This window comes from Prorops nasuta, unplaced genomic scaffold, assembly GCF_024137725.1.
Source record: "Prorops nasuta isolate Cenicafe-Biocafe unplaced genomic scaffold, Cenicafe_Pnas_1.2 PNAS00011, whole genome shotgun sequence".
NCBI classification, from domain to species: Eukaryota; Metazoa; Arthropoda; class Insecta; order Hymenoptera; family Bethylidae; genus Prorops; species Prorops nasuta.
Genome location: NW_027116808.1, coordinates 5,247,401 through 5,263,735, shown reverse-complemented (window position 1 = coordinate 5,263,735; position 16,335 = coordinate 5,247,401). Strand labels below are relative to the sequence as shown.

The 16,335-nt window shown below is 31.1% G+C and overlaps 1 protein-coding gene across 4 annotated transcripts in view; it reads left to right on the top strand.

Annotated features, from left to right (window-relative positions):
* Positions 1–5,346: 5,346 nt before the first annotated feature.
* Positions 5,347–16,335, top strand: part of CRMP (Collapsin Response Mediator Protein) — a 331,728-nt gene continuing 320,739 nt past the window's right edge. For all 4 annotated transcript variants that reach the window (XM_066733509.1, XM_066733507.1, XM_066733508.1 and 1 more), the window contains exon 1: positions 5,347–5,705. In XM_066733509.1, coding sequence (XP_066589606.1) covers positions 5,667–5,705 — 39 coding nt within the window. In that variant the 5' untranslated portion in view covers positions 5,347–5,666. The remainder of the gene's footprint in view (positions 5,706–16,335) is intronic.

Below are 16,335 nucleotides of genomic sequence, written 5' to 3'. Positions count from 1 at the left end.
AATTTACAAAATTTAATTGACTATTTCAGTCTGAAAAAGTTATTATTCCATTACTTTACAATCAAGCAGCAGCATTATTTAAAGATATTCTAATTTGTTATATGGACAATAGCTATGTTCTCAGCACGAATGTGAAGGACATAGATCCTGATAACGAGCTTCATTTTCTACCAATAAATGAAATTTATTTAGGTTTAAAGGTAAATACCGATAATTGCAGAAACCCGAGATAATACAACAAGCGGAACATGTACAGAATTTTCGTCTGAATACGTTTAATTTTTTAAAAGAAGCAAGCAAAGAGTTATAAAAACGTTTTGATTTTAATGATTTACGTTTGAGAGATTTGGAATGTTTTATTCCTCACAAATCTATTGATCCCCAATTTCATGTAACGGTACCAACATTAACTTCTATTTTTGAAATGTTTCCTCGTAATTTAGATTCTTCCTGTTTCACCAGGCAATCAGTAGATGATGAATGGCGTCTACTACCTTTCGCACAGCTACCACTCGACATTACAAATGAAAAGTTAATAGATGTTTTTTGGGTTAAATTATTAAATTATGATGATATTATGGACCTACAAAAGTACACGAATTTATCTCAATTTGTTTTAAACTTGCTTTGCTTACCTCATTCAAACGCTGAGTGCGAACGACTTTTTAGTAAAGTTAATTTAACGAAAACGAAAAACAGGAACAAAATGAAGACAACTACATTAAAAAATAATTTGACTGCGTGGGAATGTGTTAAGAATAGTGGTACTTGTAAATTATTTGAACCATCCGCAGATATGATAGATCATTGCAATCAAAGCATGTACATTTTAATACATCAAATACAGATAATGAAAATGAAGGTGTTTCCGATGAAGATTCAGAATACTTTATGCTGATGTAACGCCCGTTTCTCAAAATTGCGTAATTTACTGATATTTCAATTATTATCTTAAATTTAAAAAGAATATATAAATTTGTAACTTAATCTATAGTTTTTATTTGAATCTTCGATATTTGAAAATTCTTTAAATTTGTAAAAAAGTTATATGCTTTTAAATAAATAATGTTTATTCTTACAATGTTTTTCTTCATCTCATTTTCATTGCATAAAAATAATATTTTATTTATAAATATATAAAAACAAATAGCTAGATTTCATACAAAAATTATTAATGTTATGAAGCACTGTTGAAAATTTAATCAAGATCGGTTGAATAATTTTTAAATGAGAGCTTATGTTACTTCCTAAACTTTGAAAAACTATACATCATATTATTATTTTATTGAGTTTCTGTTATATGCATCATCATATTAATGACGAAAATAGCAGCTAATACAGCCAACGAAGCCAGCCAAGACGCCAAAGACCGATCCTGTTAAAATGGAATTTCAGCTTATCAAAGTCTTAACAAAGATAAATTTTTCTCGATTGAAACTTCCATAAAAGACATTACTCTTCATCCTAAGTAATTAATAATATGATTTTATGTGTACTCAGTTAATTGGCATACGATTTTCGGCACAAATCATCAGTTTTGCAGGTACGGTAATCGAAATCTTTTAATTTGCAAGTGACTTTTCATGATTGGTCAACGTCCTTCCAAATTGGCCAATCATATTTAGTCATTCATTCTCGAACGCATCTTAGGTATACTTCCAGTTGAAACTACAGTTTGTAGTCTAGACACTTGCTATACCACGTAGAGTAGTATATTTTGTTCTCGTCACTTACTATGCAGCGTAGTGTAATTCAAAATGGCGGACTTGGCAACGCTGCATGAGGTATCATCATTTGGGGTAATCGAAAACAAAAAATTCGAATAGATTATTGTTCTGTAGGATTGTCATTCTGGTCAGAGTTAGAATAAAACTATTCTGTTGAAAAATAACAAAATGGCAGACTTAGAAAAAAAGTGACTATTTTTTCAGTGTAAATTGGGATGTAAACTGAGAAATAATTGATGAAAAAAAAATTATCCTAGTTCCAGTCAGAATTACAAATGTGTAGAACAACCCGTTTTAAAATTTTAGCCCGTTCGGTTTAATAGAAAATGTATAACGATCGGGCCAATCGAGAAAGCGTGGTTTCGAGAAAAATACGTTTAAAGTTTGGTTAATAGAATTTTCATGCTCACACTAATCATTGATCCTCGATGCGTGTAACAAGCCTTCGATCTCTTCATAAGCGTGTAAAACATTGGTATATCTGATTATATCCTTTCGTATATCGAAAGGTATAAAAGCTCCAAGGAAATAAAAAGGTAATGAGTCATACTAGATAGCACTAATCATTAGTAGCTGTTCGCGGCTTAAACCTGCAACTATGTGGCGCTCGCGAATATAAGCTATAACTTTGTTAATATTTTGAAATTCGGTTTAAAATTTATACACCATATCGTCATGATGGTATAGTGTCGGAATATGCATCAACAATTTTTTTTACCCTAACAACTAGAATACTACATTAACGTTGCTCGATCGCAACTCTAAGTCATGATACAGACGGAACAACCAGGGGTCCTGTGGCCCATTGCCCCTAGACGAGCGAAGCAATCGGAGAGGGGAGAGGGCCCAGTTACCACAACACCCTCGTTTTAACGAGCGGGCTTTTATCACTTTTATGCCCAGCCTAACATAACTTTGAGCCGAGGAGATCAACGAACGTCCAAGCTTCTGGGACCTACGAGCAAAGACTTGTCGAGGAAACCAAAGCTGAGTTGGGGGGATACATCTTAAGCAAGTAACCCCTTAAGGGGATGCATTGAGCGACTCTCACACTCATTCAAGTTTATCTTTCAAACTATTAGGAATATGAACTTTTTTGTAGAGATTAAATTTACTCTTTTGACTGTGCTGAAGTGCGCTACAAACTCGGTTTCTCAACATTATGAAAAAAAAAAATCATAAAAATTATAAATACTTGTAATTTTGTTGGTCATAATAATAATGAAAATTAGGCCTTGTAGCGCGCTAAAGAAAAGTTCTATGACTAATTTGAGACCAAGAAGAAACAAATATACCTAAAAATGTGGAAGATTTTTTTGAAAAACTAAATTATAGCTATTGAAAGACAAGTTTTACACTGTTTTACCGACGGAGATGTTTCACAGTGCCTTAGACAAGGACAGGCCTATTAGATCTCTCACTTTAGAAGGGGTACCCACTCTCTCCCCACCATTCCCCGCTAAACAAACCAACTCTCCTACACACACATAGCAAAACGGCTGGTTAACGCTGCCTATCGGTGTGATTCCGTAGCGCAATGCAAGAATAAATCATTATTTCTAAGTTTTAGGGTTAGGTTTTCGTAAAACGGACTTTGTACCGCCCTTCCATATCATTTCGGGAGGCTACAGTAAAATTTTCAAAGTATTTGGTTATCTACAAATCTCAAATAACTTGATTCATTTGACGAATACACGACACGTAGCAGCCGACGCTGATGCGCTACACAACTTAGCGATCAGCGTCGGCTGCTACGAGTCCCGCTTTCGTCAACTAATTCTAGTTTTTTGAGACTTGTAGATGCTTAAAATGATTTGAGAAATTTATAGTAGCTGCCGGAAATGATATGGAAGGGCGGTACAACGCCGGATTTGCGAAAACCTAACCCTGAAATCTACAAATAATTATTTGTTCTTCCATTCCGCTAAAGATTCACACCGACCGGCAGCGTTAGCCAACCATCTTGCTGTGTGTAGGAGAGTTGGTTTATTTAGCGGGGAATGGTGGGGAGAGAGTGGGTACCCCTTCTAAAGCGAGAGAGCTAATAGGCCTGTCCTTGTCTAACGCACTGTGAAACTTCTCCGTCGGTAAAACAGTGTAAAACTTGTCTTTCAATAGTTATATATAATTTAGTTTTTCAAAAAATCTTCCACATTTTTAGGTATATTTGTTTCTTCTTGGTCTCAAATTAGTCATAGAACTTTTCTTTAGCACGCTACAAGGCCTAATTTTCATTATTATTATGACCAACAAAATTACAAGTATTTATATTTTTTATGAAATTTTTTTTTTATAATTTTGAGAAACCGAGTTTGTAGCGCATTTCAGTACAGTCAAGAGAGTAAATTTAATCTCTACAAAAAAGTTCATATTCCTCATAGTTTGAAAGATAAACTTGAATGAGTGTTAGAGTCGCTCAATGCATCCCTTAATTGGTTGCGGCGCAACAGACAGAGAGGAAGAGTTCCACTCATAATAGATGGGAGTTGGATGGACATAGATGATCATGAGTATGAGTGATATTAACCTGTGAATAGAGAAACCAAATTTTTTAATACTCGACGGTTTCACACTCTGGATACTCTTTTTCATAATGAATGGGTCATAGCACTTCGAAATAGAAAAGATTTGTTGTTAACATATTGATTTTTTTTATCTCCACATTTCTTTCTTTATATTTAATTTCAACTACGAAAAATGCCATCGTTCGTATTTTGATGATCTTCTGAGTATGACGAAAAATATCGTCATACTTAGTTAACAGATTAGGGAAAACAATTCAAACTGCGGATGCTTTGCTGGAGCGAATAAATGCATTAACAGTAGCACGCTTTATCAGCCTAAGGATGAGATGAGCCTAATTGAGCCTAATAGATACAGTCACAAGTTATTATAGGAGACACGAAAAGAAGCTTTAACGGGATCCTTCACGCGTGCTTTACCGATGCTTTACCGACAGTACTACTCAATAAACAATTAGTTTAATAAAATTCAAATGCGAAGAAAATTGAACAAACGCGTATTTAGGACAAGGTGCCAGTTCTAACGAGTCAAACGAGCTTAAAAACACTCAAATTAGTTGAGAAATAACGCTGTATCATCGTCCCGCGTTCTTGAAGTGGAAATAACCAAAAGTAACCTCTCTTCAAGGATGCGGGGACAGTGGTACAGCATTATTTTTTAACTAATTTGAGTGATTTTAAGCTCGTTTGACTCGTTTGGACTGGCACCTTGTCCTAAAGACGCCCGTTTGTTCAATTTGCTTCTTATTTGAATTTTATTAAACTAATTGTTTATTGACTTGTACTGTCAGTAAAGCACGTATGAGAAATCCCGTTAAAACTCTAGTACGAAACATTTACGATGTTCCATTGGCTTTATTGTATATACACTATGGCCCGGTTCCACAAGCCTTGTTTAAACTGGATTAAGTTAATTTTGCTATATTTTATGTCACATAGAATATTGCATAATTAACTTAATCCAGTTTAAACAAGTCTTGTGGAATCGGGCCTATACGTAGTACCTATGCATTTAGTTCCAGTTACAGTTTGCACCCCTTCTTAGAGGTCGTTTCGAGCGATGAAATATACTTTCAGAATAAATGGAGTCCCGGCTCCCGGCTACCGCTTCTGTTGTTGTACAATTTACTTCAGTGATCGGCAGTGACTAGACTGGCGTAACTTAAAGCCCTTTTACCTATTAGCGATCATTGCTGCTGTATATGTCATATTTAGAGTTATTTTTTAAAATTATTTGTCATTCGTTTATGTAAACAGTAATTACAATTGAGAAAAACGACTCGTGCTTTTGCACTGTATACATGATTAAAAAATTTATTTTCCGGATGTACCAATCCATATATATGTCACAATATTAGTACCGTGCGCACAATTGAAATAAAATTTGTTTTAAAGTGTAAACATTGTAAACTTCAAGATGAGCACACCAGTAAAAAAAGTACCAATTCATTTACAGGTTAGTGTTAAAAATAAAATGATAATGGTATTCTTTAAGAAATTTAAAGAAGCGGCGTTAATGTAACAATACATGCATATTTGCTCATTGATTGTTTTAGTAGGTACATAATTGTACGTATGTACGTATTCATGTAATATAATTAACACATACTTGAATCTCACTATAGTAATGTACTGGGTTTGCAAATGGTATGCAGATGCTTACATATACAAAAAATTGTGCTTTATAGAAAAAAACGTAGAAACAAAATATTTAAAGGTTTTATAGAAACGGTTTTCAAGGGTATTATTAGTCTGACTTTTATTTGGAGGAGCTATAATTAGGGGAAGCTCAGCTTTTAGTTTAAAATAATAACCTATATTTCTATATATATATATGCTTGTTACTACTTATGCTAGAGCTTTCCAAAATACTATTAATGCATCTATTTCTGCTAAATATTTGAATATATATATATATATATATATTATTGGAGCTGTACATAAATGACAGGTGTCAATTTAGCTCTGATTACTCTACATTAAAATATTTTATAAATTCATGCAAGTTTTGTGACTTATAATAGTCTTATTTGTTAAAATATAACAGATATAAGATTTCTAAAATATTATCAATTTATAATCTTTTACATTACTTTATTCCTATTATAAATTAAACTTTTCTATCGATAGAAGATTAATTGAAACAATACACCTTACATGTGTTTTCGTTTGAAATAAGGTTAAAGACCTACATTTTTGACTTGTTAAGGTACTAATGAAGAAAAAGAAAAAGAAATCTATACATAAAATGATTATAAGTTTTTTGCTAAAATTGAACTACAGCAATATTTATCCCAATAGAACAGACTTTGTCTTAAAAGAAAATGATAAATACATAGATATCCTAGCCAAATATTATCATAACAAAAAACAGTATTAAAAACTTAAATTCATCTACAAAAATACTAAAATGTGTACTAAAAAAAATGCATTAATTAAAAAAATATAGTAATGTCAAAATTATATAGGTAAGTATTTATAATCGTAGTAAAAAATAGTATTATTTTAATAGAAAATAATAGGTGAAATTAAAAAGGAAACAGGTGCAGCACATTTTTTTATCAAGAATATAGTTACATGATTGAAATAAATGAAATCACGATTGAAGAAGAATATGAAATTACCTATCATAAAATGTCTTCTAAAATAATTAATCCTTTCAAACCTGGTATCTACCTCAATAGGCAAAAAGTTTAATAAATCAATATAAAATCATATGATCGGATATATCCAATACCTCATTTAATGTATTGGTGTACATGTAAGCTAATAATAAACTAATTATGTATATATTAAAATTATTATAAGAAATGTTCGTTGCATTAAAAATGTGTAAAAAATAATTTTCTGTATTAGGAAAAAATATAAAGTTTAGGTATATTTGAAATGATAGCAAGCAGAGTTCACTGAGAAAATCTGTTTACCATCACCTAGTTTTTTTCGTCTAAAAGGGTTAAATTCAAAATTTTGAATAAACAAATTATTAGAAATTTTGTGTGCAAAAATATTATTCCGATCAAAAAGAGGGAACTTATTATGTCCCTGCGCATTGAGAAAATGCATAAAATAATCCAATTATTAATATATGACGAATAACTATTTTGTAGAACGATATAATGATATAACGTATAAAATGCATGTGAGTTTGGTAAATCTACTTTTGGTTCAGAATTCAATTTTTGAATGCAATATGCCAAGCATTTTTCTATTTAAAAATGTGAGTTTAATTATTTTATAAAACTTTTTTTATAAGTATTTTGATGTTTTATTTTTTATAAATGATTTCATTTATTTCAAGAATATAAAAGATTATTTTGATAAAAATTGACTGAAATTTTCTTCTTTTATATCATATGTTGTTTTTAAATAAAGGGGGAAGGTCAAGGAAAAAGTAAAATAAAAATTTATTGCTTTAAAAAATGATTTGATACCTTGAGAATATTTTCCCAAAGCTATAAGTCGATTTTCGATGTCTAAGTATACTTAGGGCATCATTAAGCTGACAGCGTTCAAAGCGGTGCTGCAGGGATCAGGTGAACGACCTCGAGCGTAAATGGCTTGCTTATGATCCGATGACCAAATAGGCAAGTCGTTCGTGTCACTTTCTCACTTGTTGATATTACTATCTAGAGAAAACTATTTTCTGTGCATTTAAGGGAGGAAGTACATTTAGACCGCGAAACAATTTGTTCTTCTTAGATATTTTCTTTAATTAAGGAAGAGAAGTTATTTTATAGTATTAAAATTTTTGATACGTATAAAGCATGTATGGGATATTCCACGCAAAGTCGACAATGTATTATCTTCGTATTTTTTATTTCCGTGATTCTTATTCTGTTTCCTGCAGTTGAAAGGAGTTTTCATTTAAATGTTTATATTTTTTCTTCCACTATTTTCGAAAAAATGAATTTTTAAATTTTTGTAACTCTTGCAAATAGGTTAATATTTAACCAGTTATAAAACTTTGGAACTAATAAACAAATTTTCGAGTCTTTATAGAACAAAACTCCTCTTGAAGTAAGATATTGAATGATAATACATTCAATAATTCTAATTAAACTGGCCATGACAAAAATTGCATTTAAAAATTAAAAATTGAAATTTCTGAAGTATGTTAGATCGCAATTGTGTTTTTTAAATACCATTTATAAATAAAAACAAAACGGATATTTTGATGTATCAAAGAAAGTGAGGCAAAATGCTAAGTATTTATTTTGTTTCATTTTTTTTTTTTTTTTTAGCATTTCTATTTAGTTATTTTTACCCTTTACTTCAGCGAAGAAGTTACTAAAGACATGTTTTACTCATCTAAAAGTGATATTCATATTCAGACTTTATAAACAAGACCATGAAAAGTATACATAGAATTGTGCTTTTCTATCGTCATTAAAAGAAAAAGGACAAATTATTTTTAAAACTGTCTTATCAACAAGATCTTATTTTAAATATCGCCCTAACTAAGTAATGGTAAGGTTAGGACTGTGTGTGTGTTCTAAATATTGAATAATAATTGTTAGTAACTTCTAACGTAAGCCAAAGTTGAAAAAGAAATAGTCATATATCAAATAGTAAGAATTTCGAATAATTTGATGAAAAGTTATCAATATCGCCTCCAAAATTTTTATTCGCATAAATTTACAATATATATATATATATGTTAATAATTTTTTTTCAACGCTAGGTGATTGAATTGGCAATAATAAAAATTCTCGACTCTAGGTCATTAGAGGCAGTGAAGCCAGTCTGAATCTAAACGAACCCCCCACACTGATCTCCCAGCTCATATAACTGTATAGGCTTTTGGACGTCAAAGTGGGGGGACCGTTTAGACTCAGAATGGCTTCATTGATTAGACGTAGCTAATAATTATTTTTCGATATTTGAAGCAACTCTACATTGTCATTACTGACGTAGGACAATGTTCAAAATCAAATCTTATTGGTAAGACAGTCTTAAAAATCATTTGTCCTTTTTCTTCTAATGTGGATAGAAAAACATAACATATGCTTCAAATGGTTTCTTTTATAAGATGTGAATGTGATTATCGTTTTTAGATGAGTGAAGCATATGTTTATTAATTAGTAACTACTCCGCTGAAGTAAACGTAAAATATGGGTAAACAACAGAAATACTAAACAAAAAATTAATTAAGAGAATTTGTTTATAAATCGAAAAAAGACAAATATATAGCATTTTTTCCCACATTCTTTAATGTTTTAAAGTATTCGTTTTTTGTTTTCATTTTTATAAGTAGCATTAAAAAAAAATGACGTAAAATACTTTGAAAAATTGAAATTTTTTATTTTTAAATGCAAGTTTCTTCATGATCAGTTTGGTTGTAATAATTGGGTGTAGTATTATAGAATAGCTTATTTCAAGACAAGTATTTTTCACTATATAGATTCGGATATTTATTTATTAAATCTGAAATTATAACCTGTTAAATATATATATACAGGTTGGTGCAAGAGTTACAAAAATTCAAAAATCGTTTCTTCTAAACTAGCAGAAAAGATCTAAACACTTAGCTAAAAATTTCTTTCGACTGAAGGAAACAGAATAAGAGTTATAGAAATAAAGAAACACGAAAGAAACACATTTGTCGATCTGGTATCTAATGCCCCATATATGCGTGAAGAAAAACGTACGTTTTTATTGATTAAACGCAAAAGTGACGGATCTGTGACAGAAAGCAGTGGCAGCAGTTTTAAATCGTCGTGTCCTCTAACTGCCCCTATGAATTATAATGTACAGCAAATGTTTTTCTATTTAAGGTATTTGATTCGAAATAATCTCATCCAGAAGTTTATGTGATACTTATCAAAGTTTATATAGGAAGTTTTATGTTACACATTGGCAAAACTTCGATAATGATACAGTATTGTGATAACTGCGCGCACAGAGACAAATATTATGTCTATTGACTCACATACATTTGTTTTGAGAAAGTAGCAACAGTGGCAACGTTGTACCGCTATGACGGTTTAGGAGAGCTATCTCGTATACCGCAGGCACCGGCTGTTTATAATTTTTATATAATCTAGCATAATTTTTAATTAATTTCAATTATGCAAATAGTAAGTAGTGTCTTTTGACCAAAACCTTCCATTCGTTTATGAATTTAAATTATATAAAAAATGCGCGCGCTCTCTTTACTCGTTTCCTCTTTTGCAGCGTTGCCATATTTCTCACGTTAATATCCATTTGACTAGATACACCGTTACGTTTGAATAATTATAATTTGTAAACGAGACGGTGAATAATTTCAAAATAATTTAGGAGTAATCGCTTAATCTTATTGAACACGTCAATGGGCACGCGGGGTGTCCAGAGCACCCCAAAAATAGAAATTTATCGGTAACTTAGCGAAAAATTTGTGCTCACTTTTACAAGTATTATAGTTTAATTAATAAAAATAATTTTAAAAAATGCAACTGCTATTGTATACCAAAGGGAACATTGCATAGAAGATATTGAAAAATAAATGTGAATTCGTAAATATTTTACGTCGAGTAACGAAATATAAATGGGGTGTCCGTGGCACCCCATGTGTTTATCTGCGTAAAAACAAACACGCGCCTATTGGCGAGTTAATAAGATATTAGTTTTTTATTACAATTTTACGAGCCATTTAGGTAAGAAAATATAGAATTTACTGGAGTTTATAGTTCTCTCTTTCTTTCCTAAGGAAATAAGAGAGAGAGAGAGAGAGAGAAGCATAAAACTTTCAAACGAAATGCAACAGCTATTGTATACCAAAGGGAGCATCGCATAGAAGATATTTATTAAAAAATAAATCTGAATTCATAAATATTTTACGTCGAGTAACGAAAAACAAATGGGGTGTCCGTGGAACCTCACGCACGTTTATCTACGTAAAAATAAACACGCGCCTATTGGCGGGTTAATAAGATTTTAATTTTTTTATTACAATTTTACGAGCCATTTAGGTAAGAAAGAATAAAATTTACTGGAGTATGTAGAGTTTTGTCTTTCTTTCCTAAGGAATTAAGAGAGAGAGAGAGAGAGAGAAGCGCTTAAAACTTTCAATTATACGTTTTCTCAACTTTAGTACAGTCGATTGTATTCCAATTAATGTTAATTACAGGTTCTAATTGATTTTATTATCTATGAAAATTTTAAGCCATTTTGAGATATACAAATTTAAGAACCAATTACATTAAGGTAATTGACTCGTAATATTGTGTGTGTGTGTGTATATCTCAAATTAACTTAAAATTTTGATAGCTAATTAAATAAATTAGAACCTACAATTGACCTTAATTGGAATATAATCGACCGAGCCAAAGTTCAGAAAACGTATAATTGAAAGTTTTATGCTTCTCTCTTTTACTTCTATAGGAAAAAAAGAGAGGGCTATATCGTACCTGCGAATTTTCATTTTTCTCACCTAAATAGTTCATAAAATTTTAATGAAAAACTAAGATGCTATAAAATGAGATGAAGCGATTACTCTTAAATTATTTTTAAATTATTCACCGTCTCGTTTACAAATTATAGTTATTCAAACGTGGTTAAACGTAACGGTGTCTTTAGTAAAATGGATATTAAAGAAAGAGATATGGCACTCCTGCAGAAGTGGAATTGAGTAAAAGAGAGCGCGCGCATTTTTTATACAATTTGAATTCGTTTAGACAAAGGTTTGAGTAAGAGAGAAATCATTGCGCGCTCTTTGCATAATTGACATTAATTAAAAATGATGGTAGATTTTAAAAATATAAAGATTATAAGTAGCCTGTGTCCCCCATAGCCGTGGTAGCTATTCTAAACTGTCACGGCAATGCAACGTTGCTACAATTGCTACTTTTTCAAAAGAAATATGTGTGAGCCAATAGATATAAGATTTTTTTAGTGTGTACAGCTACCACTACACTGTACCGTACAAAAAGTTTTGTCAACATGTTATGTAAGTCATCCTATATAAATTTCGATATACAGGGTGTCCCATGAACGATGGCCATGTCAATACCATCGGGTAGGGTACGAAATTCTAACCAAAAAAATCTAAAAACTGTTTGGCTAGCACTCATGGTTAAAAAGTTATTTGTAATTAAAGATTCTCGATTATAATAGACGTTCTTAAATAGAAAGATTGTTTTGGTCGCGCTATAAGGCCAAAAATGCTAAGATTCTGTGAATTAAAATACTAAGAAAAATACAAAGCCAAACATCAACTTGAGCCTATGAAGCGATTGAAGACCGATAGACAGTTTCGAGTGCCAGCGCCATAAAAACAATCAAAACATAAACACTTTTGAGAAAAGCTATAAGCTGAGATTGAAACTTTTGCAATTTTCATTTAACAAATTAATAATATTTATTTTGAATTGCACGTATTTTTACTATAAAAATGAGTCCAAACGTGACATAATTACGATTATTTTTAGCAATATTATTAATCAATTAAAACTTTTAATTAACTCTAGAATAAACGTAATTATGTTGCGTTTGGACTCATTTTCATCGTAAAAATATGCGTAATCCAAAAATATAAATAATTAATTTGTTAAATTAAAGTTGCAAAAGTTTCAATCTTCACTTATAGCTTTTCTTGAAAGTGTTTATATTTGATTGTTTTTATGGTACTCGCACTTGAAGCGGTCGATCGGTCTTCGACCACTTCAATAGGCTCAAGTGGATGTTTGGCTTTGTATTTTTCTTAGCATTCTAATTCACAGAATCTTAGCATTTTTGGCCTTATAATGCGACCAAAACAATCTTCCTCTTTAAGAATGGTTATTATAATAGAGAATCTTTAATTATTAATAACTTTCTAACTAATGGTGCTAGCAAAAAAGTTTTTACAACTTTTTTACTTAGATTTTTGTTTCCTTTCCGATGGTATTGGCATGGCTATCGCTCGCGGGACACCCGTATAAGTATTATAGAAACTTCTGGATAAGATTATTACGAGGCAACTACCTTAAAACATATTTACTTTCAACACATCATAGGCGGAACTTAAAAAACTATAATTGTCAAAAATTGGCATGTATTAACAAAAGAAAAGAAAAAAACATAATTTCACGAAATATTTTTAACAATTTTCTATGAAAAAAAAAACAGTTTTTTTTTATTTTCAAATTTACCAAATTAATTTCCATCATGTTGTGAAATAAATAATGTTCTCTTAACATGTGTACAGACTTGAAATTGATCGGTTGAATAAATGTTGGCGCTACAGTGCACGCCAACTTGGAAAATATAGTTTTGGAATAAAGCCGTTTAAAGTGCTGAAACATTAAGAACCAATGATTAGCATTACTTACGGATTAATCAACGATGCTAATAATAAGCCTTCTCTTTCTTCACAAAAGCGGTTTTACTTCATTAAAGCCCCTTTAGTATATGAAATATTGCGTTGCTCCTGTTGATGTATCAGGTTCTGATTCATGTCTGTTCAAAATTTTCGGAATGGTTCCGATGTACAGCTCCAGTTCGCTCATTACTTTAATTCTTTTTTTGTACGTTGATATATAGGGTGTACCACTTAAAACGCCCCAGAGCATAGATAAAAAAACACGCATATCTCTTCAACTATAAGAGATATTCAATTTTTAGGTATGACTTTTTTCAAATCAAATAAAAAGAGGCTCCGAAAAGAGTCTATGTAAAAATTGAATGTTTTATTGTTAAAAAACGCGTGTTTTTGTATGTATGCTCCGTGGCGTTTTTAAGTGTTCACCCTAAAAAAGTAGTAAAGGATTAAATATTAGCCGTATAGCTTTCATTAAGGGGGTCATCTAGTGTATCAGGTCAAAAAAATCGATTTTTTTATAAATCACATCTAAAACATGTGTAGAATACGTGGATAAAAGGATTTTTTCAAAATCTGAAGCCGTTCAAAAGTTTCAGCCATAAACCGATGCATGTATACGCAGCAAGTATAAGGGGTGCAGGAAATTTGTTGGTTTTTCTCCCAAACACGTTTTTTTTTTTCAAACTGCTGCCATGATATCTTAAAAACTATTTGACCGATTATGTTCAAATTTATACAGCATATTCAGTATATGTGTAACTACAAAGTAAACTAAAATAATTAACATTGCTTCAATAGTTTTTTTTACCAGCTAAAGAGACCCAAAAAAAAGCGAAAAATTGATTTTAATTTTCTATAGCGTATAACTTTTTTTGTTTTTGGAATTATAACTTCATTTTAGTTCACTTTATAGCCTCAAGTTTCACGATTAAAATGGCGCTTGAATTTTTAATTTTAAATAAGCAGAACAGCCGGAATCATGGCAGTAGTGGAGCACGATTTTTTTTCACACGCATTCCTGTTGGGAGGCGTACCTAATATTTCGTGCAAAATATTGGCATGAAATTTTTTAAACCCTTGTGTTAAATGTTAATAAAACTGATATACAAATTGTAGATTGTTTTATTTGAATGGTTCGCCAGAATAAAATTCTTAAGAAAGCAATAAAAACAAATATTTCACACTAGACGACTCCCTTAAATAGCCCTGTTATTAAAGGCTGCAATTTCCATTATTTTTACGAATCAATTAATAATGATACCAAGTCCGTATAATAAGCCTTCTCTCTCTTCGTAAAAGTCGAATTACTTCATTAATGTCTGTTTAGATTTTAAACTATTGCACTACTCCTATTGCTGTATCCGCTTCTGATCCATGTTTGTCGAATATGTTCGGAATGGTTCAGATGTACACAATTTTAGTTCCGCTCGTTACTTTAAATATTAACGCATAGGCTGCATCAAATAATCCTGCTATCAAAAAGTCCTTCAATTTCCACTATTTTCAGTCCCAAATGTGTAGATGATGCTTCTGCGCAAAAACGCCAACGATTGAGTTGAAGCTTTAATTAGCAATTGTTTCTATATTTTATAACTTAAGGGGGTCGTCTCGTGCAAAGGCTGTATTTTTTTTGTTTTTTCAAAAATTGTTTCTGGCGAAACATTGAAACAAACAATTTACAATTCGTATATCAGTTTTGTTAACATTTTAAAAAGTTTTAAAAACTCTCATGCCAATATTTTGCACGAAATATAAGGTACGCTGCCTAACAGGAATGCGTGTGAAAAAAATCGTTCTCCACTGCTGCCCTGATTCCGGTTGTTCTGCTTATTTAAAATTAAAAATTCAAACGCAATTTTAATCGTGAGACTTGAGGCTATAAAGTGAACTAAAATGAAGTTATAATTCCAAAAAATAAAAAAAGTTACACGCTTTAGAAAATTAAAAGTCAATTTTTATATTTTTTGGGGTCTATTTAGCGGTTAAAAAAACTATTGAAGCAACCTTAATTATTTTAGTTTACTTTGTAGTTATACATATACTGAATATGCTGTATAATTTTTGAACATAATTGGTCAACTAATTTTTGAGATATCATGGCAGCAGTTTGAAAAAAACGTGTTTCGAGTAAAACCAACAAATTCCCGTGCGCCACGAAAACTTGCTCTGTATACGTGCACAGGTTTACGGCCTGAAACTTTTGAACGGTTTCAAATGTTGAAAAATCCTTTCATCCACATATTCTACACATTTTTTAGATGTGATTTATAAGAAATTTTTTTTTTTTACCTGACACACTAGACGACCCCCTTAACTGTAAATTCGAATAAGGGGATTTCAAAGGAAGGAACTTCGCAGCCTGTCCCTCGACACTCTCGTTTTTATCTATCACGCGTGGTACCACTCCAAATACGTAACGCAGCGCAGCACATTCACAAAGCTGAAACTGTAGTTTTTTGAAATTTACTTTTAAACTCTGGGAAATTATTCTTAATAACATATATATATATATATATATATATATATATATATATATAATCGATTAAAAGAATAAAATTAAAATTCGACTTTTCTTCATTCTACGTGTACTTTCTCCCTTAAGTAAGATTTTTTTATAACAGGGTGTAGTCAGTATTGGATTAGATATGACATGCAAAGCCATCCAAACTTCAAACGTATTTCTTTTTTAAAAACGTAAATCTTGGAGCAGTGGTCAATGTAGTGCACTTACTATTTGTAACCGATCTAAACGAAATTTTTCACATACCTTTTTTAACTTAATGGCCTTTGCATGAGTAGTAGATTA